General features: G+C 49.1%; 1 protein-coding gene across 1 annotated transcript in view; it reads right to left on the bottom strand.

Moving 5' to 3' along the window:
* Dlg5 (discs large MAGUK scaffold protein 5) overlaps positions 1-25,279 on the bottom strand; it is a 104,492-nt gene that overhangs the window by 16,043 nt on the left and 63,170 nt on the right. The window contains exons 6-17 of the mRNA XM_042690337.1: positions 21,078-21,337; positions 19,358-19,670; positions 13,998-14,182; positions 12,381-12,506; positions 9,081-9,213; positions 8,683-8,810; positions 7,695-7,870; positions 7,277-7,380; positions 4,560-4,652; positions 1,814-2,818; positions 664-787; positions 133-277 (exon numbers count right to left, since the gene is read on the bottom strand). Coding sequence (XP_042546271.1) covers positions 133-277; positions 664-787; positions 1,814-2,818; positions 4,560-4,652; positions 7,277-7,380; positions 7,695-7,870; positions 8,683-8,810; positions 9,081-9,213; positions 12,381-12,506; positions 13,998-14,182; positions 19,358-19,670; positions 21,078-21,337 — 2,792 coding nt within the window. The remainder of the gene's footprint in view (positions 1-132; positions 278-663; positions 788-1,813; positions 2,819-4,559; positions 4,653-7,276; positions 7,381-7,694; positions 7,871-8,682; positions 8,811-9,080; positions 9,214-12,380; positions 12,507-13,997; positions 14,183-19,357; positions 19,671-21,077; positions 21,338-25,279) is intronic.

Raw genomic sequence — 25,279 nt, 5'->3', positions numbered from 1 at the left:
CCACTTCTCACAAGTGGGACCTAACAGCGGCCTTCAGGCAGTCAAAGGGATATATACACGGGGCAGCCAGTAAGGCCTCACGCTAAGGGCAGGACAGCTGGGGCTCAGGGAAGTACAGGTGCGTGTGCATACCTGGTAGGCAAGCCCTGGGGGCCAGCATCACGAGGTACGGGCGGGGAGCTGCAGGGGCCGACCCTGTGGCTGCGCACAGTGTAGATGGGGTTTCTCAGGATGGAGCTCACGGTGGTGCTGGGGGTCATACTCCGAGGAACAGTGCCTAGAAATGGGCAGGGTAAGAAGGACTGCCCCAAAGCAACCACACAGCCCTGGACTGGAGCAAACTCTCTTTCATCTAGCAGACTCATAGCCACAGGCTTGTAGGAAAAAGGTTGTAAGAGAAGAGTTTTAACCACTGGTTGGCTTTGTGGCTTTGGCCTTTCCCCATGTATTAAAAAGAAAAGTTGAAAAAAAAAAGCCTTACAGACTTCCTATCACTGCAGCGGCACTGGAAAGAGAGCGTATGATATGGAAGCAGACAGGGAAGCAACTCAATGTCCCCTGGGCCTAGGCCTGAGAGCCACAACAGGCTCCTCTTCGATGGGGCCTGTGCAGCCTTATGAGTCCATGCCAACCCTGTTCCCAGTCCTGATCTTGCCAACTTACCCACGGATGGCCTGTTGGGGTAGAGTGGGGGATTGCCATGCCGGCCAGGATGCCCTGGTGAGTATGGGGACCACTCCTGGGCCTCCGGGGAGAGCTCACCACTGGCCGGGCTGCACTTCTGTTCCTGTAGAAACAAAGACAAGGGGTATTTACTGGGCACAGTGAAATATTCTGCCCAAGGTCTGCCACGATGCAGAGACTGACTCCTCAGGCTCAGGAGGTGTTGGCTTACACAACTGGGAGGGAAAGTCTCCCTTTACAAATCCTTCATAAGATAACCGCAAGCTGGGTGCCAGTAGTTCACAATCTTAGTTACTCAAGAGGTTGAGGCCTCAGGATCCCAATTCAAAGCCAGCCCAGACAGGAAAGTCAGTGAGACTCTTATCTCCAATTAGCCACCACAAAGCCAGAAATGGAGGTAGGGCTCAAATAAGAGTACCAGGTAGAAAAAGGAGGTGTGGCTCAAATGTTAGAACACCAGATGAAAAAGGAGGTATGGCTCAAATGGCAGAGTTCCAGGTGAAAATGGAGGTATGACTCAAAATGATAAGAGCAGCACTCTTGATTGAAAAAGCTGAAGGACAGTACCCAGGTCCTGAGTTTAAGTCTCTGAACCAGTAAAAAAAAAAAAAAAAAGACAGCTACCTTTCCTTTAAATAAACTCTGAGTAGATAAGAAGGATGTGTGCCTCAGGACACAGCACAGCTTACAGTGGGTGTGAGTGTAGCTGGACTGGTGTCTGGGAGGGTGTCAACCCTCCATTGCCCCTTGTGCAAACTACAGCACACACAATCAGGGGGCTGGCTGCCAGCTAACAGTCTCCTGTGTGCAACGCATTCCTCCAAACTCCACAGGGCAAGGCCATTCACCTGACTCTGTTGTACAAGTCCAAAAGCTTCTTGTTGAACAGGCAACGCAAATGCCAAGCCCAAGAACATGTTCTCTATGATGCCACACTTCTACTTCCATTCACCCCCCACACTCATGTCCCACCTCCCAGCGGGGGTGGGGGGGGATACTTCCTGCTGGTATCCCTTCATACCCCAACCGCTCCCCAGTCCATGCCAGGCACCAGCCTAACTCATGGGTACAGAGCTCCTTTTAGCAGCATCCCCATGGCCAGCTCCTCCCACCTCAGGCTCAACTCTACCTCCAGGCACTGAGCAGGAATCACTACCGGAGCAAGCTTGGGCCAAAAACTGGGAGCCGACTTTGGGCGGCGGCGCTTCTGCCCCAGCTCATCTGCCTTCTGGGAAGTAAGGTCCTCCTCACAGGACTTCTTGGTGGGCAGGCAGAATGGGTCCCCATCTCCTTCGTGGTAGTAGCTGGAGGCGATGCGCACCCTGGCCTTGCGAGGGGGTGAAGCATGCATGGGCTCCCCAGGATCCATGTCGGGAGGTGGGGCGCTCGGGGGGCTGGTAGACGGGGAGCTGCCCACCAAAGTGGCCTCTGACTCAGAACTAGTTTCCAGTCTGTGCTGGAACTTGATGGAGTCACTCCTCCTGGGTGGCTTGGGGGGCGTAAGAGAACCCACCCTCTTTGAGGGCTGGGGGGAATGAGCCGGCCCAGGGCCTGGGAGCAGGTAGTCTATTTTGGGGGGTGTCTGGGGACGTTTGAAAGTGTTTGGGTCGAAGATAGACTTTCTTTGCTTTGGCTTTTTGTAGACGGACAGCTTTTCTGGCCCTGCTGTGGAGCTGAGCACGGCCTTAGGCCAGGTCCCACCGCTATTGGAGCCCTCAGGGTCAACCTTGTCCAGGGGGGGCTCCACTGCCCCACAAGGGCCCACGTCAGTCTCGAAGGGCAGCAGCGGCCGCCGGCTCCGAATGTCTGCCAGCCCATAGGGACGCTCCCCAGAGGTATCGGAGCGGAAGGAGCTCAGGCTCCGCTCGGAAGTGCTGGGACAGGCCTGAGGGGAGATGGGGAAAGGCTTGTGCAGAAAGGAGCTGCTGCCTCCAGCCAGGCCCAAGTCCTTGCGGTCCTCCAGCTGGTCCAAGTAGAAGATGTCCGTCTGTGTGGAGTTATTGTGCTGTACCAAGTTCCGCTTGTTGTGTACCTGGACCTCGGGCCCATGGGCTCGGAAACCCAACAACTTGTCAGAGTCCTTGGTGTTTTCGAAGATGTTCTGGCCACTCCATGAGGAGCTCTGAGGGAACACCTGAGGAGCAGGGGTGCCAGAGAGGTAAGACAAAGAAGGTGAGACGTAGGACCAGGAGCTGAATGCCACCCCCACAGTGGATCAGTGGACAAGCACACACATGCATGTGGCATCTGGCTGCTTGAAATTCACAAGACAGCTATGAAATACTCCTGACTTGCACTACCTGCACTAAGCATTCGGTCAATCCTCGTGTCACATCCAGGCCACAGAATACTAACCAGAGCGAAACAGAGGTAAGCTACCAAGCCACAGAGATACGAGGAAGATGACCCTAAATGCAGGTGACTAAGTAGTTATCTGAGGAGCCTATATACTGAGGAGCTTCCCACCACATAGCATTCTGGGAAACGCAAGCAGAAAAATGATGGGGTGGGGGGAATAGGGAGCTTAGGAAAGATGGGAATAAATGGGCATAGCTCAGGGGATTTTTTTTTTTTACAGTGGCAAACCATCCTTTATAATACTGTAATGGTGGTTACATGAGTACACATTTGCCAGAACCCACAGAACATACAACACCCTCAAGTAATGAAGCATAAGGAACCCTCATGTGAACCGGGCAGCATGGCGACTCACCATTTATATAGTATGTACCACATACTATATCTTGTATGTACCACATACTCTATCTTGGCATCTTGGCAATAATAGGGAAAATGAGGAGCGGAGGGAGAGACAGTAGTGAGGGCCTAGGTGAGAGAGTACATGGTAATTCTCTGGACCAGCCTAGCAGCTCTGAAAAATCTAAAACCACTTCCAAAAAAAAGTCTCTAGTATTAAAAAAAAAAAGTCTATTGATTTTAAAATAATCAACTTAGAAAGCATCTTTTAGTGAAGAAGATGGGTCTATTTTCCAACCTTTTATTATTGTTGTTGTTGTTGCTGGCCATGGAGCTTGAACTCTGGGCCTGGGTTCTTCAGCTCAAGGCTAGCGCCCTACCACTTGAGCCATAGCACCACTTCCTGTTTTCTAGTGGTTTACTGGAGATAAGAGTCTCACAGACTTTCCTGCCCCGGCTGGTTTTGAACTGCGATCCTCAGATCTCAGCTTTCTGAGTAGCGGAGATGGCATGAGCCATCGGCGCCCAGCTGATGATTAATTTTTTAATCAGGTAGACAAATGATAGGGACATACAATGGATGTGCATAAACCCATTAACTAAATTCAATAATATTCTATCAGATTGTCTTTATCATCTACAGTCCAGGGACAAGGAGCCTTGTTCCTGCCAAGGACTATTTGGATATTTACAACATCATTAGGAGCCATATAAAATGATCAATGCAGGCAGTCAGGCAATGGGTAGCCAACAAGAAATGTCACGAGCTTGTCCTGGCACATAAAGTCCACGGGCTGTATATTCCCTGTTCCTCGAATCTGTATTGGTAATCTCAGAACCCTGGAAAATCACAAATACCTTGACTTTCAACCCTAACAACTGTAGTCTCTACTTCCTCAAATAAATCCAATTTCCTATATAACCAATGCCATCACCTAAAAAAGCTAAGCATTACTTAAGACAACCTAATTATCCATCCAGTCCAAATTCAAACGTGTCCAACTGTCCCCAACGCAACCTTCCTAACTGCCTTTTCTTTTCCAACCAGGATCCAGCCAGATTTCATGTTCGCCTGCATTCTGTAATAACTATCCTGTTTTCATCCTTCCTGCTGACACCAAGCTGGGGCATTGTCCTCCCTCCAGAAGATGGGAACAGAGTAAGTACCGGGTCCTTACCTTCAGGAGGGAGAGGGTCAAGGAGTCCTGGCAGCTGCGCAGTAGGGATTCACATTCATTCAGAGACTTATTGTCCAGTGCAATGCCATTGATCTAGGGCCAAGCAGAGAATCAAATCAGGCCCCTGGCAGGGCAACAACCTCAGTCCCACTGGCATGCCTCCACTAACCCGTGGTGGACTGCAGGCCAGGTGCCAGATCAGAGACTGGCAAAGGAGAGAAAGTCCCTCCATAGTAAGGCCCAAGTCAAGTGAGGGGCTCCTGAAGCAAATGAAACACAACTCTTAGCATCATACTATCCTTTTGGGACCAAAACACCAAGAACCCCAGGGAAATTGCCTGCCACATAACTGCCATGGCTCAGAACTTCCAGCCGCACTCCATCATGTGTTAAGTGGTAGATGAACCCACATGCCTCTGGGAGCAGACAAGCACCGGAGAAAACCATAACCATGAGATGAAGAATTGTCCAAGATCACTAAGAATCTGTGCCACATTTCCAGTCACGGCAAAACCTTTTTTAAAAGGAAATGAGACAAAGCCAGGTGCTGGTGGCCCACACGGTAATCCTAACACTACTCAGGAGGCAGAGATGTGAGGATCATGATTCAAAGTCAGCCTGGTCAGGAAAATCCATAAGACTCTTATCTCCAATTAACTAACCTCCCCTGCCTCCAAAAAAAAGAAACAGGAAGGAAGGAAGGAAGGAAGGAAAGAGGGAGGGAGGAAGGGAGGGAGGGAGGGAGGGAGGGAGGGAAGGAAGGAAGGAAGGAAGGAAGGAAGGAAGGAAGGAAGGAAGGAAGGAAGGAAGGAAGGAAGGAAGGAAGGAAAAAGGACTAAAGCAGATGTAAAGTTCTGAGTCTCTCCAAGACATGCTATTAAAAACAGAAAATGTAATGTGAGCAATCCATCTGGGTTACAACAAAACAAAAATAAAAAGTAGAAATGCAGTTGTTTGGAATATTTCTGGAAGAAAACACTGTAATGCTAACCATGGCTTCTGTCTGGGAAATAGGTAAGTGGGTCTAGAACCAAAGGAAGCATTGTCACATACCCATTGTATAACTGGAATTTTGCACTTGTGCTAGGGAAAGGTACATGACATTTTCAATTTCAGAAGAACGGTCAGAAGTCAGAACCATGCATACGCTTTGGTTCAGTGAACTGGCATTTCTAAATGTTTAGTCAGTGAGATACCATTAGGTGTCCTAGAAGTGGCTATGCACACAGGTAGATGTCACTGTAGGCCTGTTTACAACAACAGATACTGGAAATGCACATGTCTATCAGGAGGGGTTGATTTAAACTGTACATTGACAGCCCAACATTGTGAGGCTGACACATGAATAAAGATAGACTTGGAAAGACAACCACAATATAGAATGAGAACTGTAGGCTGAGATGCAGCTCAGTGGCAAAGGACTTGCTTAATAAGTACAACGATCTGGTTTCAACCCCTAGTACCAAAAAGAAAAGAAACAAAAATATGCATGTGTGTGTGTGTGTGTGTGTGTATGTGTGTGTGTGTGTGTGAGAGAGAGAGAGAGAGAGAGAGAGAGAGAGAGAGAGAAAGTTGCCCAGGTGGGCTTCCACCGAATCCAAGTCCAAGCCTTGGACTTCAGCAGTCTTCTTACCTCAGCCTCCTGAGTAGCTGGGATTACAGGTGCAAACCACTGTGTTTCATATATACATACGTATGTGTGTATATGTATATATCTGTATCTATACATATATATATGTATATAGTTAAAAAAGAAAGGGATGGGAAGGTGGCTCAGTGGTAAGAGTGCTTGCCTTGCATGCATGAGGCCCTGGGTTTGATTCTTCAGCAGCACATAAGCGGCAAAAGCTGGAAGTGGTGCTGTGGCTCAAGTGGTAGAGTGCTAGCCTTGTGCTGAAGAGCTGAGGGACAGCACCCAGGCCCAGAGTTCAGGCCCACAATTGAAGGAAGGAAGGAAGGAAAAAAAGAGAGAAAACCACAGATCCCTATTGTATTTAGAAAACAAACAAACAAAAACAGAAGTGTATACACATCCAAGCCAGAGATCTCTAGGACAGGATTTATGGGAGGAAAAGGAGACCACTTCCCACTTTGAACAGTTTTGTGTCGCTTCATTGTTTTATAACAAACAGGACTAATCTTGGTAAATAAAAAATAAAAATAAATAAAGTGATGTTTAGTAAAAACATATTGTTATGTCAGGCACAGTGGTTTGCACCTGTAATCCCAGCCATTCAGGAGGTTGAGGTAAGAAGACTGCTGGAGTCCAAGTGTTGGCACTTAGATTCAGTGGAAGCCAACCTAGGCAACCTTATCTCAAAAATATACAACTTCCCCCCACTCCAACACGCACAAAAATTTTTTTAAAAGATCACATCTTGATGGACTTGTTTCATGTTTTAGAAAACTGTCCTTACTAAACATTTCTGTACAGAGATACAGAAGAAAAATTAGAATATATATATATATATATATATATATATATATACACTAGCAATAAAAACAATCTTCCTCATGTTTTCTGTGGTTTCTAATTGTCTATAAGACTTCCTATTGTAGTATTTTGGCACATATTAGGGAGAATGTTTTTCTTTCAGTATTCACATAGTACAACGCCCTGTAACAGCAAGATGGATATAAAACTCTGTGCCTGACTCAGTCCTCTCATAGGTAGCCCCTAGGTGTGGCAGACACCCCTCTCTGCCCTCAGGACTCACCGCAACAATCCTGTCTCCCACGGCAAGGGACCCTTCTTTGGCGGCGGGGCTTCCTGGCACCACGGCAGCAGCGAACACTCCATTCTCCAAACTGATGCCACTGTCTGCAAGCCACAGGAGGGCCCTGGGTGACCTGACCTGGCTGCCCCATCCCATCTCTACTGACTGACCTTACACACTGTACTCAGCCCAGCACCCCACCCAGCCACCCCCCCCCCCACCCCGAGACTCATCACATCAGGCCTGGTGAACCAGACACTTGGAACCTAGACAGCAGCCTGCCAGGAGCACACAGGGGTGGCACTAAAGTGACATCAGTACTGCACCCCTGCAAATAATACCCCTGTACTCCTGAATACACATGCAATCCCCTCCCTCTCTACCAGAAGGGCACCTGCCACACCAGCAGGTCCACTACCTTTCTGTCCACTGAGGTTGATGTGCAAGGGTGTGACCACCTTCCCCCCCAGGGACTTCCTGCGCCGCACAACCATGTTGATAGCCCCCTCCCCATGTAGAAGAGCCTTGATGGCCTGCTTCTTGTCCTTATTGATTAGGTCCACATCGTTGATCCTCAGCAGCCAGTCATTGACCCTGAGGAGAGGTACAGCCAGGTCAGTGCTCATGCAGACCCTACAGCCTGTGGTAGCCCTTGCCGCTCCCTCAGGGCCGGGGGGGGGGGGGGGGCCCTCAGGGTCAAAGGCCAAAAAGAAGTGTATTGCTTGCAGATGATGGTTCAAATCCTGGCTCTGTCATTTAGCAGCTGTGCTACCCTTGTTCCCTTGTTCCCTCTGGACCTTCACTGTCCTCACCTGTAACACGAGGCAATAACTAAACCTGCCTCACAGGACTGTAAAGTGCTTATACCAGTCCTCTGCAAGAAGTAAGACTATGTAAGTTATTTTATTTTTTGGTACCAGTAATGAGGCTTGAACTCAGGGCCTTATACTCTTATTTAGCCTCCTCCCTCAGAGATGGTACTCTATCACTTGAGCCATACCTGGCATTATGATAGTTAACTGGATAGAAGTCTCACGGACTTTCCTGCCAGGCTGGCTTTGAACTGAGATTCTTAGCTCTTGGCGCCTGGGTATTGTAAGTTACTTCATGCAGTGTCAGAACAGGACCTGCCCCGGTCTCTCACCACCTACCACTGAGCCCTTTGCCACCCAGAGGAGCAAAAGACAGCACCTGGTACCCAGAGAAAAGCCAGATTCCAAGGCACCTGAGAGGCAATTTCCTCAAAGAGCAACTCAACTAAATCTGAGAAGTTGGACAGACTCTGAGTCCCCAAATGCTGGGGTATACTCATTTCACTGCCACTTGGGTCCCTGGGGGCTCTCTGGATCCAGTGGGAGGACGCTGCCTTTCCCTACCCCCAAGGTCTGGGCCTCTTCACCTCTTACCTCAAGCGGCCATCAGCGATGCTTCCTTTGTCCACTTTAGTGACAAATATGCCACAGTCCCCAGGAAAACAAGGCTCATTCACACCCTCGGCCATGTCAAACCCAAGTGCCTTCAGGTCAACGTCCTCCTGTCAAAACAGCAGCACTTGACAATGCAAAGCAGCCATCATCCGTCCCTACTCATAGAAGCCGCCTTATGCCCCTTTGGCCACTGCTAAGCATCTCCACTGCTCTGCCTTGTCCCTGCTGGACAGCTACAGGGCAAGAAGGCATTCCTGCCCCCAGAAGTAACCCCAAGAGCTATGAAATGGGGGCACTGCCACAGAGCCATCCTCTCCTCCCCACAAAGTCCTCATGTGGAAGACAGCAGGGAAATACATCCACCCAAGGCAGCTTACCGTCTCCCTTTCAAACTCAACCACTTCTGTTTCCCACTCCATGGAATCGGTGTCGATAGCGGAGTCATGGGAGCTGTGGGCCATCAGCTGCCGGAATCGGGCCTCCTTTTCTAGCTGGGATTCCATCTGCTCCCTGTGAACAGAGAAAGCATGGTTATGGCCCTGAGGGAAACAGAACATCCCATCAAGTCACAACTCCAACCAAAGCAGCCATTCATAAAATCTAAGCGAAGCTCCTTCCCTCTGGCATTCTATACCAGCTTCCCCAAACACCTGGAGGAGCAGGTAAAGGCTACTTGCATTATCAGTAGATTTTTATAGTTGTTTATTTTTGTTTGGTTGGTTTTTGTTTGTTTGGGTTTTGTTTTATGTGTGTGCACTCATGTGCACATGCCAATCCTAGGGCTTGAACTTAGGGCCTGGGCACTGTCCTTGAACTTTTGTATTCAAGGTCAGTGCTCCACCACTTGAGCCACAGCTCTACTTCCCACCTTTTGGTGGTGAACTGGAGATAAGAGACTCATGGATCTTCCTGCCTAGGCTGAGTAGCAACGATTATAGGTAAGAACTACCAGGGCCTGGTTATTCTTTTTTTCAGACAGAAATGCTTCCTAGATTTATGTAGAATAAAGAATGAAGTTGGAGAAGTCCCCTTCCTAAGATTTACTACAAGGCAACCATACTGAATTCTGCACAGCACTGTGAGGGAGACCAACAGACCTATGAAAAGAACAAGAAACCTAGAAATAGCCCCACAAGCATACAAAGGTTCACAAGTAATCCAAGCCCTCTGCTAGCCATGAGGAGTAGCACACCATCCAGGGCAAAAACAACCATCTTATCTCATGTATAAATCAACTCAAAATAGGTCACTGACTTAAATGTAAGACATAACTATTAAACTCTAGAAAGAAGCTGCGTGTGGTGGTGCATGCTTATAATTCCAGCACTCAGGAGGCTGAGGCTGAAAGAAGTTTAAGGCCAGTCTAGGCTTCATAGCAAGACTCGATCTCTAAAGACCAAGGTCTTTAGCTGAGTTTTCAGTGCTCGCCTAGCATAAGCAAAGCTCTGGGATCCATTCTCAGCACTTGCGCAACAAACAAAAACACTTTTTTTTTTTCTCTAGAAAGAAAATACAGAAGCCTAGTGCCAGTGGCTCATGCCTGTAATCCTAGCTACTCAGGAGGCTGGGATCTGAGGATCATGGTTCAAAGCCAGCCTGGGCAAGAAAGGCCGTAAGACTCTTATCTCCAATTAACCATCAGAAAACCGGAAGTGGCACTGTGGCTCAAGTGGTAGAGTGCTTACCTTGAGCTGTAGAGCTCAAGCTGTAGCACCCAGGCCCAGAGTTCAAGCCCCACGACTGACAAAAACAAACAAACAAAAGAGAAAATACAGGAGGATATCTTTGAGCTCTACAGATACATTAGGAAATCCCTAGCTATAACATAATCCATTAAAATTTTATAAATATCAAGCTGGGAATAGAGGCTTAAGCCAGCTATTGGGGGAAACAGAAATTAGAAAGATTATAATCTGAAGTCAGGTCTGAGCAAAAACTCAAGAAACTACTTTAAACAGGAAGAGTGGTTTTGGAATTGTGTCTCAATTAGCCTTGACCAAAAAAACTAAAGGATTTGTGCCCAGACTTTGAATTCAAGCCCCAGTAATGCACACACACGCAAATGAGCACATGCATGCACATCCAAACACACATCCACACAAAGGGTTTGGGATGAAGCTCAAGTGGTAGAGCATCTGTTTAGTAAGTACAAAGCCCTTGTTTAAACCTCAGTACTGCCAGAATGACTATAATCCTAGCGATTCAGGAGGCTGAGAACTGAGGATCTCAGTTTGAAGTCAGCCTGGGCATGCAAATCTTGAGAGACTCTTATTTATCTCCAATTAACCAAAAGACTGGAAGTGAAAGTGTGATTCAAAATGGTGGAATGCCAGCCTCTGAGCAAAACAGCCAACTGAGAGCTCAAGGCCCTGAGTTCAAGCCCCAATTTTGGCACATGAGACTGTGCATGCACACACACATACACCAATAAATTGGATTTCATCATCATCAAAATTTTAAAGTTTGGCTTTGAGAAAGATCCAGTTCACCCATGAGCTCCTGGCATACATGTAATCTGCTTTTGTTTCTACTCAAGTGGACAGATTCCCAGGACTGCAGCTTTGCCTGAGCCAGGGTCTAGCTGGCCAGTTTGAGACTACTACTCAGCTCTACACCTTCTTCTCCTGAGACATAGTGGGAGTCACAGCTCATCCAGACCAGCATGCCCATAGCTGAGCACTGATGCTGTCTGTCCCTCACCACAGGGGGTACCTATGCTTCCACAGGTGGGCCACTCTAGCTCAAGGAAGAAGCCAAATCCCTCTTCCATGCCTTCCTGGCGGCTCCAGGCTTTCCCTCAAAAGCAAGTCTATCCTTGATTCTAACATCTGCCAGACCAAAGCCTCCTCCTCTGGGGAGAGTCTGTCACTTTGCCCCTGAACCTCAAATCTGCCTTAGAGTACTGCAGCTCCAGCACTTCTGGGTTCTATTTAATACATGAGTCTGTTCGTCTTGGGAGATCTGGGGAGATGGTCCTACACCTACAGCTATGGCCAACTTCCCTTATTAAACTGAACTTTGAATTTTTCAGCCACTGTCATCAAGTGTGGCCCAGGGAGGGTGCTGGGACAGAGGGGGAGGTGCCCATCTCCCAGATGGGCATCTGCTTAACAGGCAGCATAGACTCCCCAGTGGTTTTTACAACAACCCTGGAAACACACACATGTCCAGATTGCCATTAGCTTTTTACAGACTCATCTGTGTCCTTTGGTGTCCTGTGACCACAGCTAGGGCAGCAACTTGGTCAGTGCCAAGTTTTTTTACTATTTCCCTGGTGCCTTTCAGGGGCCTCTGCTCAAATAGAGCAGACTCGCTTTGCAGAGTAAGAGGAAGGGAATGGATGGTGGATGTTACCCGCATGTCTGTCCCAAATGGACTGCCTGGGAGCTGAGACCTTCTTTCCCTCATGCCTTGGTATGTGGTGCCTACACTGTCGTCTTCATAGATTTATCAAAGGCTTGGTGCCCTCTGCTGTGAATGTCTAGTTAACTGACAGTACGGAGACTGCATGTGGACCCATTCCACAAACTGGCAGCGAGGCAAGGGCAGGGGCAGACAGCAAGGCAAGCACACAGGAACAAGCCCCAGCCCAATATACCCAGGGCTGGCCTGAAGGAAAGGAGGATGCCTTGTTCCAGACCTATGCCCACCCTGGGCAGGTGCCCACCCGAGCCTACTTGAGCTCCTTAAGCTCGCGGCTGACATCGTTCTTCTGCTTCCGAGTGTCGTCCAGGCTGCGCAGGGCCTCAGCCAGCTCACTCACGGCCCGGTCCCGCTCCCGTCTGAGGTTGTCACACAGGGTCCTGGTAGCACAGGCAAAGGCAAAGTCACCGGGATGGGTAGGGGTAACCAACAGCCTGCCAGCCCCTCTCCCAGGTCTCAAGCCCCTGCTGACATCCCCTCATCCCTACACGGAGCATGTGGGAGTCAATGGATGAGCCCACCCAGCCTATTCCCACTGCATGACAGAGAGACATGCCAGTGACCAGGTGTCAGACTCCAGCATCTGCCACTCATCCTGCTTCATCCTCGATGAGCCTGGGGTTGATGCCCCCTCTACACACCCACTATTCTAATGCAAGCTCGTGGGGGGGTGGGGGTAGGGGGAGAGCAGGGCAGGGCACAGTGGCTGTCCTCTGCAGAGAAGCCCGAGCCTACCCGGTGGGACCCATGGGTCTCAATTATATACATGCATCCTCCCACCAAGCTGGAATGCCCTTCAGCCAGGACTCGGTCCTCAACCATCCCTGCAGCCCAAAGCTCTGGACAGGCACAATGGGCTCTAAGAAGGAAACGCCTGGGCCACCTTAGACACCCAGAGAGGAGGTGGGGATGTATGGCCTCATCGCACAGGAAACCAGGGGGCTGTGCTCTGCCACCCCTGAATCAGGGGCTGGTCCCCATCCTCCCCACACACAGCGCAGTCGGGATTGCCCCATGGAGAACATGGAGAGGAGGAGTTCCATCTGCAGGGCCTTGCCACCTCCATCTCTTGACCAATGCTGGTCTCTCCTCTACATAGCCACAGGGGGTCTTCCAGAATGCCCTTGTAGCTCACCCATCTCAACAACATGTGGCAATCCCAGCTCTGCCCCAGCCCTGGAGCACATCCACATCCCTCTGCTTCCCTTTTGTAGCTTTCTCAAGGACCTCCTCAGCCTTTCTCCTGACTCCCAGCTACAGAACCAGGCCACGGGCACCCCCCACTCCTAACCACTCCACCCCGCTCCATCCCTGTTCCCCACATGAACAAGCCCCACTCATCCTTCAAATTCTAGTTCAATCGCCTTATGCCCAAGTATCTCCACACCCTATCACTGGGGCTCTGAATGCCATGTTCATGCGTTGTTTCCCCTCTTCCCAGGATCCAGGCTGCCCCAGATCCTTCCCAGGGATAGCTTGCATCTGAGAGCCTCACCCAAGGTCTCCAGGCCCAAGAGAGCTAAAGATCCTGGCACACGAGTGCCTCTTGAACTTGTGGAAAGAATACATTTCCGGTGTGTTGCCCTTAGCAGAGACCCTCAAAATAAAAGGGTTGGCTCTGTGTCACTTTGCAGAAGCCTCAAGTGACACAGCATACACTTGGGACATCCAGGGTGAAGTGGCATGGAAAATGGACACAATGGGAAACTCCATCAAGCCAAGAGACAGGGCTGCAGAGTATCAGACAAGGGTGATGCTCTGAGGCTCCCGCCTCTCTCCTTGATCCAGTGGCAAATACTTTTGACCCTCCCCAGAAACCTCAGTGCATCCTGGGGAGTCGCAAGCCCGTGCCTGCCTGAGGACACCCCTACCGGATGCTGTCGCGCTCTGCCACAATCTTGTCCCGCTCCTGGAAGGCCCAGTCCCGCCGGCATTTGGCCACGTCTGCCTCCTGGAGGGCTTCCTTCAGCTCCTGGCACAGAGCCTTGCACTGCTTTCGAAGGACCTCCACCTCCTTGTTGGCTCTCCCAGCATCCATCGTCACTGTTTCTTTGATCTGGGGTCAGAGAGCAAACAGACGGGGGAGGGGACTGAGCCTTTTGCTTCAGAAGTGCCCACCTACCAGTGAAGGACTGAGGCTCACGCTCCGGGGGAAGGCAGGGGGCAGGATGGAGAAAAATACTGTGCCCAGGCCAGCATACTCCTTCCTGTACCCAGGCACTAGGTGAGGGCCCAATGCGGACTCTGCCAGCCCTACACCAGCCCAAAGAAGAACTACAGCCTTGGCTAGGTGGAATGCCTTCTGTGGAATGCTTTGTCCAGACCCCACCCAGCCACTTACCCGGTTCAGGTCTTACACAGAGCCCACTGCATCATTCCAAAGAGCTCTTGTGACAGAGCAATGACTCGAAGCAGTGAAAGGAGCAGGGGTTGGTCAGAACTCAGCCCTGTGGTGTGGGCAATGCAGGTGCCACATGCACTAATTTGTAAAGATCAAAGTATACTACCAGTAATCCGGCTGGTGAGCATCCTGCCATCTCTCAGGTCTTTCACAAAGCAGAAATCTCAAGTATTTGTGTCTTTCCAGGCTCTTCAAGATTTCAAATCAAACTCTTAGAAGCCCTAGATGGAAGCCCTACCATGCTTGTGCAGGAGCTCAAAGAACATAGTCTACTGCAAGCATAGCTCTATTCCGGCTCTGCCTTCCACATGAGCAAAACTCCCTACCCCAAATGACTGGACTCAGGAGCCACACAGGCCACAGGGAAACTCAGAAAGGTCTCCGAAGTTCCCACTGAGCGTCCCAGAGGGTCAAGGAGACGGTAAAAACTGGGAGTCAGCAAAAACTGGGAGTCAGCATACAACCACATTTCATCTCAAGCGCACAGTCAGGAAGAGCTGGGGGAGGAACTGGAGAGAAAGCGTGGGCTAACCCCAGAGCAGCACCACGGCAGGGTAGGCTTTACCCAGACCTCTCATATCCCAAGATCAGGGCTAATGTTTCCAGTTTGTGTTTCACTTGTTTTTATTTGTTTACTTTGCTATTTTCAAATATATTTATGTACATTTTAAAATTAAGGAGTTGTTTGTATTAACTCAGTCAAAAACGTATTATAATAATATTAACCATCACTTTTTTTTTTTTTTTTTTGGTCTGGTTGTGGGGCCTGAACTCTGGGCCTGGGTGCTGTCCCTCAGCTCTTCAGCTCAAGGCTAGCGCTCTACCACTTGAGCCACAGTACCACTTCCGGCTTTTTTCTTTTTGCTTATGTGGTGCTGAGGAATCGAACCCTCATGCATGCAAGGCAAGCGCTCTACCACTGAACTACCTTCCCAGCTCCCTAACCATCACATTTTTGAAATTCATACTGTATACAACATGTGATAATGGATGAATAGTTGTATATTTGAAACACTTCTTTTTTATGTTTTTAACTGTAAAATTAGTGTACAGAGGTGAAACACTTCTTAATACTTGTTTCCCCAAGGTCTTGTCCCCTTGCTCTGAGTGACAAATCTCCTTGGGGCTGGAGATAAAGTACAGGTAAAGGCCAACACTAGGGCATTGGGTGGCACCCACTCTACTCATATCCAAAATGAATTCACCCCAATGCAATGTCTCCTAGAAGCTTCAGTAGAAGGTGAGAGTAGGGATATGGTTTCTTGAAAAGGACAGTGGAACTGAGGAGCTGAGGGGACCCAAGTGATCTCTTGGATCCTTTAATGATGCCAATAACAACTTCAAGATCCCAGAGGTGCTGTGGCCATGGTCCCACCTTTAGTGGAGAGCTGACTCTACCCAGAGCTTCTCCCTCCCTACCTTGCTGCCTGCAATACCAGCTCCACCTCCAGAAGCGCTGCCCAGGAACTCTTCTGCCACCTGTGGTAGTCCTGGAGCCATAGGCTTAGGAAGAGATAGGCAGGTTTCCACAAGACCCCCATGTGGCTAGGCAGGAGGCCATTGACAAAGGCCCAGGGGCTGCATCTAAGCCCCCAGCAGGGGCAGAGCCCACCCAAGGGTCTGAGAAAGTGGGATACAAACATGGTGGCTGGACTCACTGAGTACACAGCTATCAGGTAGGGATATCCTCTCCTCCATTTGGGGAGCCTCTCCTGTGGCAGTGACCCTCTGAAGCACCACCCTGCCAGTCTACCTCCAGTCAGCCTCAAAGGCACCAGAGGAAGTCAGGGAAGTGGAGCCTCTGCCACCAGGGTGGCTAGCGGGCCCTTTTGCAGTGTGGCATTCCCTCTAGGGGAATGAGTTAGAACCTGGGAGAACTCTCTCGAGGGGTGTTTTCCATGAGTGCTACCAGCAGCCTAGTTAGTTTCTCTCCACGCCTGGGAACAAGGAGCCTTCACCAGGCAAAGCCAGCCAACGGCAGGGAAGATGGCTCTGGAAAAGCCCACTCTGGGAGCTGGGGAGGAACTGAGACTCTGCCTGACCTCTAACCTCTCAGTGCCTCAAGCCACTCAAGAAAGCACAAGAAGTAGAGCTGTGAAGGAAAGAGGAATACAGAAAGAGGGCAAGAAAGCAGGGAAAACAGGATTCCAAAATCACAAAGCAGCACCCCCTTGGCTGAGCAGAATGAAGACATTCTGCCATCAGGGAGCTCGATTAGCTGGACAACGGAACAGCTGACTCCTGACCCAACAGTTCCTCTCCATCCACACTGCCTGGACAGGATGGGCCCAGCCACAGATTGGCCTCCGCTGGCCGATGGCAAGAAGTCTTATGCACGGAGCCAGGACTGTATGAGGAGCTGAGGATTTTAGCTCTGGAAGCCACAAGGGTGAGGTGGGGTAGGGGTTCTCCTCTCCCGCCTGCTGACTCGGAACAATGCCTGGAAAAGATTCCTGCCTGACAGGTGACTTGATGCCTGGCCAACAGCCCCTGCACAGGTCAGAACCAAGCTCCAGACAAAAAGGGTGCCCGAGCGCCATCAGAGCGATGGTTGCCGCTGCGGTAGCAAGGTCTGAACCCCAGCCACACTTGATACTGGATGCCAGTACCCCAAGGAATTGGGCTTGCCATAGTCCTCTGTGTTCCCCACACTTGCAGTATGCACATGTAACTCTTAAAATCTCACTAACCCATTGAGTGGGTTTGCTATATACATTCAACAGTCCAGGACCTTCAGACATTCTCTTCCTATCACTCTGTTTTCTTTATTTGGACATTTCCCCCAACAAGTAATCCTCCATGCCCAGGATGAGGAGTCAAAGATTTATCTAGAACACTTACCAAGTTCTAGTACATTGCCTTAACTTATGCTAAAAATTTACTGTTCATAGTGATTCCTTCAAACATTTCATCCACACAGAAATGGAGGGACACGGGGTGAACAAATGCAGCAGTGGTACTCACTAGACACTATGTTGAAAATGAACTATACAATATGTAGGTGGGGATGGGAGGGAAAAACTAGGAGAGAGTCAGAGAAGGGGTGAGACTGTCCAAAAAGAAATGTACTCATTACCTGACTTATATAACTCTGTAACTCCTCTACATCACCTTTTGATTAACTATAAATAGTTTTAAAAAATTAGAACACTCCAAGTAGAACACTTGGGTAGCACGAACAAGGCCCTGGGTTCAACCCCCAGTACCATGAAACAAAACAAAACAAAATGAAATGTCACCACAGCGCTCCTCCTCTTTATGTGACTTCCAATGGTCTGAGACATCTCAGCCCATATGTTTGGGACTGCCATTATTTGGTCCATTTCCCTACAGAAAGTTTCATATCCTAACAGGGCAGTAAGAGATGCCCATCATTCCTACCTTGTATGGGCCAATGCTCACTGCTCATCTACATCACATCATCAGACCATCATATCTACCCTGTGAAGCAGATGCATTATCCTTTCCACTTGCAGATAGAGAAACGGAGGCAGCAAAAGAGAAGAGAGGTAAGAGGGTCCCATGACTAAGGAAGCTTCTGTTCCTTACACTTCCAGAGCCCCCACCACTGCTTGCACATTGGAGGAACCACTGCCTGTGGAAGACCAGTCTGGTCATCCAGCAGCCATTGGCACTGCCTTGGGCCTGTCAGAGTGATCTGGTGAGAGCATCCTGTGCACACTGTTCCTGCCCATATGCTTAACCTTTAACACTTTGCTTTTTTCCACTTTTGAAAGCTGACCAGCACAGAAAAGCAGAATCAAGAGGCAGGAGTAAGCTGGGTGCTTGTAGCTCATGCCTATAATCCGAACTACTCAGGAGGCTGCGAGCTAAGAATCACAGTTCCAAGCCAGCTCAGGCAGGAAAAGTACATGAGTCTCTTATCTCCAATTAACTAGCAGAAAAACAGAAGTGATGCTGTGGCTCAAAGGGATAGTGCCCAGGCCCTGAGTTCTAGCCCCATGACAGACACCCCCCCACACACACAAAAAAAAAAAACACAGCAGGAATAAAGAATTACCTTGATGGAAAAGAAAATGTACTATTAATCAAGTCTAGAAACTCTAATCAGAGCCTCGCCACTGGCAGTCAGGACAGGAAGAAAATCTCCATGGCTGTCCAGTCCCCAGCAGGGCATATGTAAACTTTATGGAAGGGAGCATCAGCAAGGAGGTGGGAGCAAGCAGGGAGAAAGGAAGTAGAATCCATCCACACTCATCACTTAGGATAGGAGCAGAATGGCCCAGCCCCAATGCTACTGAATGACCCAGCTACCTGAGCCTGGACCAGGGCTGTAGGAGAAAGGCCCCTAGCTCAGCCCAGGAAGAGCCTGAGTGCCCCTTCCCAGAGCAGACACAATCAGAGGCACAGCTGGGGGGAAAAGTCACTGAGAAGCTCTACTCTGCTTTCTTGCAGTGCTGAGAATAGAGTCCAGGGCTGTGTGTATGCCCAACGAATGTTCTACCATTGAGCTACATCCCCAGGCTCCTAAGAGTGTTCTTCAGATCCCACCAGGACAATGGATCTTCACAATGAGGGAGTCTGGAGTATCACTGCTTTGCAGCACAGACAATCCATGACGACGTTAGGCATGGGTTTGGCTATGACCACATCTGAGATGCCCAGGACCACAGCTAGACCTCCCTCCTCCCAACTGTCCCTGAAAGCCCAGCTAAGGCTGCACCCTGGGCCTGAGCTCAGCAGTGACTGGCTGGTGTCTGACAACCCAGCTGGTGCTGGACCTATAATGAGAAGCCTCCCATCCCTGACAGGCCAACTCCCCTGCCCCATGCCCTCTACAGCTACCTCCCCTGCTGAACAGCCACCTACCTGCCGCAGGGCCTCCATCTCCTCACTGGCTGCCTTCTTCTCAGATGTGCTGCTCTTGAGCTTGGACTCAGCCAGCTCCACCTCAGTCTGTAGCTTGTCCAGCTCAGAGATGACCTGGTCACGCTCACTCATGATGAGCTTATACTCGCTGTACACAGCATCGCGCTCCTCCTTGTATTTCTCTGACTCCTTGGCTGTTTTCACCTGTGTGGTCCTCAGCTCTGTCAGCTCTGACTGCAACAGCTCCATCTCCCACTGCAGGTCCTTGTTCTGGGCTGTGGCCTTATTTAGCTCATGGTGGATTGCCTCGAACCTGGGGGAGGAAAGTAGCCACGATATGGAAGGGAGGGAGATCCAGGCAGCCGTCAGCCAGCACTGCTGCCTCCTGCCAGCTCCACTGTGCTGGACAGTCAAGCATGAAGTTTCGGGTGAGGTCATTCTCTGTACCCCCAAGGGAGAGCGGTCACAGAGTACTACTGCCCTGGGCTTGGAATTTTTCTCAGCCTTTTACAAATGCCAGAAGTTGAACTGAGGACTGCATGCCCTCTGCTCTACTAGAAATAATAGTGTATTTCTCCCACAGTCAAACTACATTATTTTGGGAGGTGGGGGAGAAACAAGACAAAACAAAAGCAATGCCAAAATCCCAGGACAGGGATAAAAGTGGCCTTAATGATGATTTGTTCTGAGCACCTCATTTCACAGATAGGGAGGACACGGCCTTGCAACGTGGGCTATGGGCCAAGGTTCGGAGGTTAGCTCAGTCGTTCCAGGCCAGGAGGCCTTACACATAGGAAGTCTGCCATTCTAGTCCACTGTTTCCCCAAAGTCTGCCTGACCACACCAATTCTGATGAGGTTTCAACATATACCAAACAGCTATGTTCCTGCTGGTGGCTCATACCTCTAATCCTACCTACTCAGGAAGCTGAGATCTAAGAATTTCTATTGGAAACCAGCCCAGTCAGAAAAGTCTGCCAAGGCTCTACCCTCAATTAACCAACAAAAAAAGCTGGACTGGAGGTATAAATGAAGTGGTAGAACATCAGCCATGAATGCAAAGGCAGAGCAAAACATAAGTACCAGAGAAAGAAAGAAAAAAAAGAAAGAAAGAAAGAAAGAGAAAGAGAGGGAGGGAGGGAGGGAGGGAGGGAAAAAGAAAGAAAGAAGGAAGGAAGGAAGGAAGGAAGGAAGGAAGGAAGGAAGGAAGGAAGGAAGGAAGGAAGGAAGGAAGGAAGGAAGGAAGGAAAGAAAAAGAGAAAGAGAGAAAGAGAGAGGGAGAGAGGGAGGGAGGAAGAAAGAAAGAAAGAAAGAAAGAAAGAAAGAAAGAAAGAAAGAAAGAAAGGAAGGAAGGAAGGAAGGAAGGAAGGAAGGAAGGAAGGAAGGAAGGAAGGAAGGAAGGAAGGAAGGAAGGAAGGAAGGAAGGAAGGGAAAAAGAGAGGGAGGGAGGGAGGGAGGGAAGGCACACAGGCAGGCAGGCAGAGAGAGAGAAGAGATAAAGAAAGAGAAAAAAGAGAGAGAAAGAAATACAGAGATAGAAAGAGAGAAAGGAAGAGACAAGAGAGAGAAAAAGAGAAAGAAAGAGAAAAAAACACAAGAACCTGAGCTGCTGCTTTCCTTAGCTATGGCTGAGAGCATTAGTGGTATGGCAGGCCCACAAAGGACAGGACCCAACAGCTTTCAGGCCACTCCTTTGAGCCAGCTCTGCCCTCAGCTCCTACCTCCTCAGTGACAGGGCGCACTGGTGCTGGAGCTGGATGGCCGTGTCCCTCTGCTGGGTCAGCATCTCTGTCTGCTTCAGCAGGCGCTGGTTCTCCTCCCCCAGCTGCTCCAGGCGGCTCAGGTCTGAGTTGTGGATGGCGACCTTCTCGCTGTACCGCTTCCGCAGGGCATCATAGTCCTTCTTGACCACCTCCAGCTTGTCCATGGCCGTGTCGTACAACTTGTTCAGGATCTCTGATGACCCGTTGTGCTTTAGTACCTGGGATCGGGGGGGAATCCTGTTTACTAAGGGGTGGGGCAGACCTCTCCCTCTGCTTCTTGGTCTGTGGGTGCTGGTGGTGAGCAGGCAAAGGGTCACTCTTGGGTCCTAAGAGGTCATGAAGTCTGATCTATGCCCTACAGTCACGCTGGGCTGGTTTGTACACAGTCATCCTTTCTTAAATACTTATTATTATACAGAGAATCCTCACTGTCACAAAACAAACAAGCAGTGTTCTGCAGAGGAAAGCTCAGATGGCAGGCCTGATACTTCACCTCCATCTTTCACAAAGCCTGCTGGAGGAACCTGATGGGGAATGGCTCTCTAAATGGATAGAAATTTTTGCCTAAGTGATAAGCTTGGCCCACAGCACCTAGACTGTGCTGAACACCGCCCCCGCTTTTTCTGAGAGCTATAATGGCTAGTACTTATAGACCAGCCCTGGGTGAAAGCTCAGACACCGATGTCCCCTGGGCCTCCATGGGGGCTGCATGTCACAGTGCACACTGGAGGCTGTGGTAGCACCTGTTGGGACTCCACTGGAAGGGGACTCTTGAAAACGTGCACCTGGCTTCCTCTGGACTCTGCCCCTCCTCATGTCCCCTCCCCTTTGTTGACTCTGTTGTATGTCCTATGGTTGTAAATCTGAACCACTCAGTCTTCTGAATCCTCCTAACAAATCACAGAACTGTGAGGTAGGGCTGGGAACCCTCAAAATGCCTAGTACTGTTTCAGTTTCTGGTAAAGCTGGGTGGGACAGAAAGAGAACAGAGGGAGCCCTAGGGGCCCTTCATCCTAACAGGAAGAGATGGACACACAGAGAGACAGATCAAGTCCAATAATTTCAGAGCAATCATTAAAAATAAATAAATAAACGAAACTGGATACTGTGCAGGGGAGAGTTCTGAGTGGCAAAGGGAAGGGCTGCACAGGTGAACTGGACGTTGAATCTGGATGCACTCAAAGCAGACCTCCAGGCACTGATGGCAGTGGGGAGGGCAAGCGCAAAGGCCGCAGGCAGCACCACCAGGTGAGTACCTGGGAAGAGGAAGAAGAGTTAGGGCAGAGTAGCCGCAGCTGGTGCCCAAAAGTAAGTAGGTTCAAGCAGAGGTACGGAGGAGGGGGCACAGCCCCAAGGCTCACAGGGAAGGTGCATTCTACGTGAGATGGAAGAACATCAGGGAGTTTTAAGTAAGAGCGACTCTGACTCTAAATTGGTGGAGCTAAGGTTAACGTGGAGTGGTGCTGTTCAAGCTGGGGGTAAAGTGTCTGCCAGGGGCCTGCTGGCTTTTCTAGGCACCCAGATGGACCTGAGCGCTTGGTGAGTCACTGCTTCTGTGGTTTCAGTTTCCTTATTTCTCAAATGACAGGACAGAACCGGAAAGGCTGGCTTAGGCCAGGCAGCCCCATCAGCCTGGCCTCCACCTGGTTCACTGCGTGGGCTTCGACTTATCACAAGATCATTGCAGTCCAGAGAACCACAACCTGGGACGGTGGAATAGTCCCTCTGGAGAGAGAGCCGCACAAACACAACACAAAGAGCACCTGACAAACAAAAAAGAACCACAGAGGCAGAGAAGTAAAGTGATTCCCTGGAGACTCAGGATTAGATATGAACGCAGACTTCCAGAGAGCCAGGCCATCTCAGACAGCAGGCTCCATCCACCTGTATTTCCCCTTTCTCTCTTTCTCCCTCTCTTTCCTCTCTCTGTGATGGTATAGGAGCTTGACCTCAGAGCCTGGGTACTGTCCCTCAGCTTTCTTCCTCAAGTCTGTTGCTCTATCACTGGAGCCACAGCTTCACGTTCAGCTTTTTGGTGGTTAATTGGAGATAAGTCTGGTGGTGTGCTATTGGCTTTGAACCCTGATCCTCAGCTCTCAGTCTCCTGAATGGCTAGGGTTACAGGTATGAGCCACTGGTACCTAGCACTCTTTTCCTTTTTATTTTTATTATTTTTTTATTTTTTGTTGGTTGTGGGGCCTGAACTCTGGGCCTGGGTGCTGTCCCTCAGCTCTTCAGCTCAAGACTAGAGCCCTACCACTTGAGCCACAGTGCAACTTCCAGCGTTTTTCTGCTTATGTGATGCTGAGGAATCGAACCCAGAGCCTCATGTATGCGAGGCAAGCATTTCACCACTGAGCCAACTTCCCAGCCCTCTTTTCCTTTTTAATAAACTCTTCCTTTCAAAGGAAATCTTAGAAGGACACCAAAGACAGAAGTCACTGTAAAAAGCTATATAGGCTGGTTCCTTGGGCACTTAGACCTTAATTGTTTTATACAAGTGCTTCATTATAGAAGTAGAATGTATACTCAGATACAGCAAGAAGCCCAGGGTCTAAGCCCTGCACTGTCATTTTAAAAATCTTCTTTTAAAATGTAAAAAAAAAAAAATTAAAAACTTTGCATTAGTCTTCACATCTCATCACATCTCGAATTTCTATCCAAGAGACAAAACACTAGGGGTTGTGCAAGCCCACAGTGCATACTGCTTGCCCAAGAGGCCTATCTTCTCATCTCAGCCAATGGTCGGCCAATGCCCAGCACAACTGCCCCATGCCTGGCACAGCAGCCTCACCACATGATGTAAATCTCCTGCTGACTTCATGGCACACAAGCTGCCTTTGAGATTCAGTCCAGTGGGTGCAGAAGCATTTCCACAAATACACATAGCACACTCTTTGCTCTGACCCAAGGACAGGCGTTCTGCTGCCATTGTTTTGATAACAGAAACAACACAACCACACACATAGTTGTCCTTCAATTCTCCCACATGTGACAACTTCTCTGAATATCTAAAGGAGGCATGAGGCCAAATTTTGGGATATGGATTTTCACGCACACTTAGGAGCCACACTGAATTATTCTCCCAAGTGGCTATGCCAACAGCAGCCATCGGAATTCTGAGTGACTGCCACCAACATACCCTCCGAGGACACTGCACACTCATTTTTTTCAATTTTTATTTACGGCAAACTATGTTTTCCCCTTCATGTCATGCTAAGCATCTCTGAGCACACAATTCAGTAGTTTTACGTATGTGCACAAGATTGTGCAAGTAATCACCACAACATTCTCCCTCTTACAGAACTGAACTGGTACTCATTAAACAACTATGCAGTACCCTCTCCCTGGCCCCAACTGCAAATCTATTCTATCTCTAGAAGGAGAATCAAACAGTATTTGTCTTTTTTAGCATAATATCCTCAACATCACTTAACATCACTGACTACTAAAAAGCCTGGGCAACTTTCTCCTCGTGCTTATGGAATGCATGTCTTATGAAATGTATACTCCTATCCTTTGACTTCTCTTCTTCTTTCCCTCTCTTTCTCCTTTGATCTCTAGTTGGCTGTTTTTACAGTGCTGGGATTGAACTGGGCTTTGTGCATGCTAGGCAAGTACTCTCCACTGAGCTACACTCCTAGTCCTTAAAAGAGTTTCTTTTAAATTATAGGAAATAACCCTTTTCAAGTTATACTCAATACAAATATCTTCTAATGTGTTGCTTTTAAATTTGCTGCGGTATTCTCTATTATGCTAAAGTTTCACATTTTAATATAGTAAAAAAATATATATATATCAATGGCTTCCTTTGTGGTTTATGCTTTGGTTGTTTTAAGAAATTCTCGCCGGGCACCAGTGGCTCACGCCTATAATCCTAACTACTCAGGAGGCTGAGATCTGAGGATCAAAGTTCAAAGCCAGCCCGGGCCCGGAAGTGGTGCTGTAGCTCAAGTGGTAGAGCATTAGCCTTGAGCTGAAGAGTTCTGGGACAGCTTCAGGCCAAGAGTTCAAGCCCCATGACCACAAAAAAAAAGAAAAGAAATTCTCTTCTCCCTATCTGGAGATCATAAAGATATTCTCCTACTGTTACTTCTAAAAGTACTCGAGTTTTATTTTTTCCCATTTAAATATTTAAACAACTTAGATATATTTCTGTG

This window comes from Dipodomys spectabilis, unplaced genomic scaffold (assembly GCF_019054845.1).
Source record: "Dipodomys spectabilis isolate Male_0828 unplaced genomic scaffold, ASM1905484v1 ptg000136l, whole genome shotgun sequence".
NCBI lineage: Eukaryota > Metazoa > Chordata > Mammalia > Rodentia > Heteromyidae > Dipodomys > Dipodomys spectabilis.
Note: the sequence above shows the minus strand (reverse complement) of the source record. Positions and strands in the feature narration are given on the sequence as shown.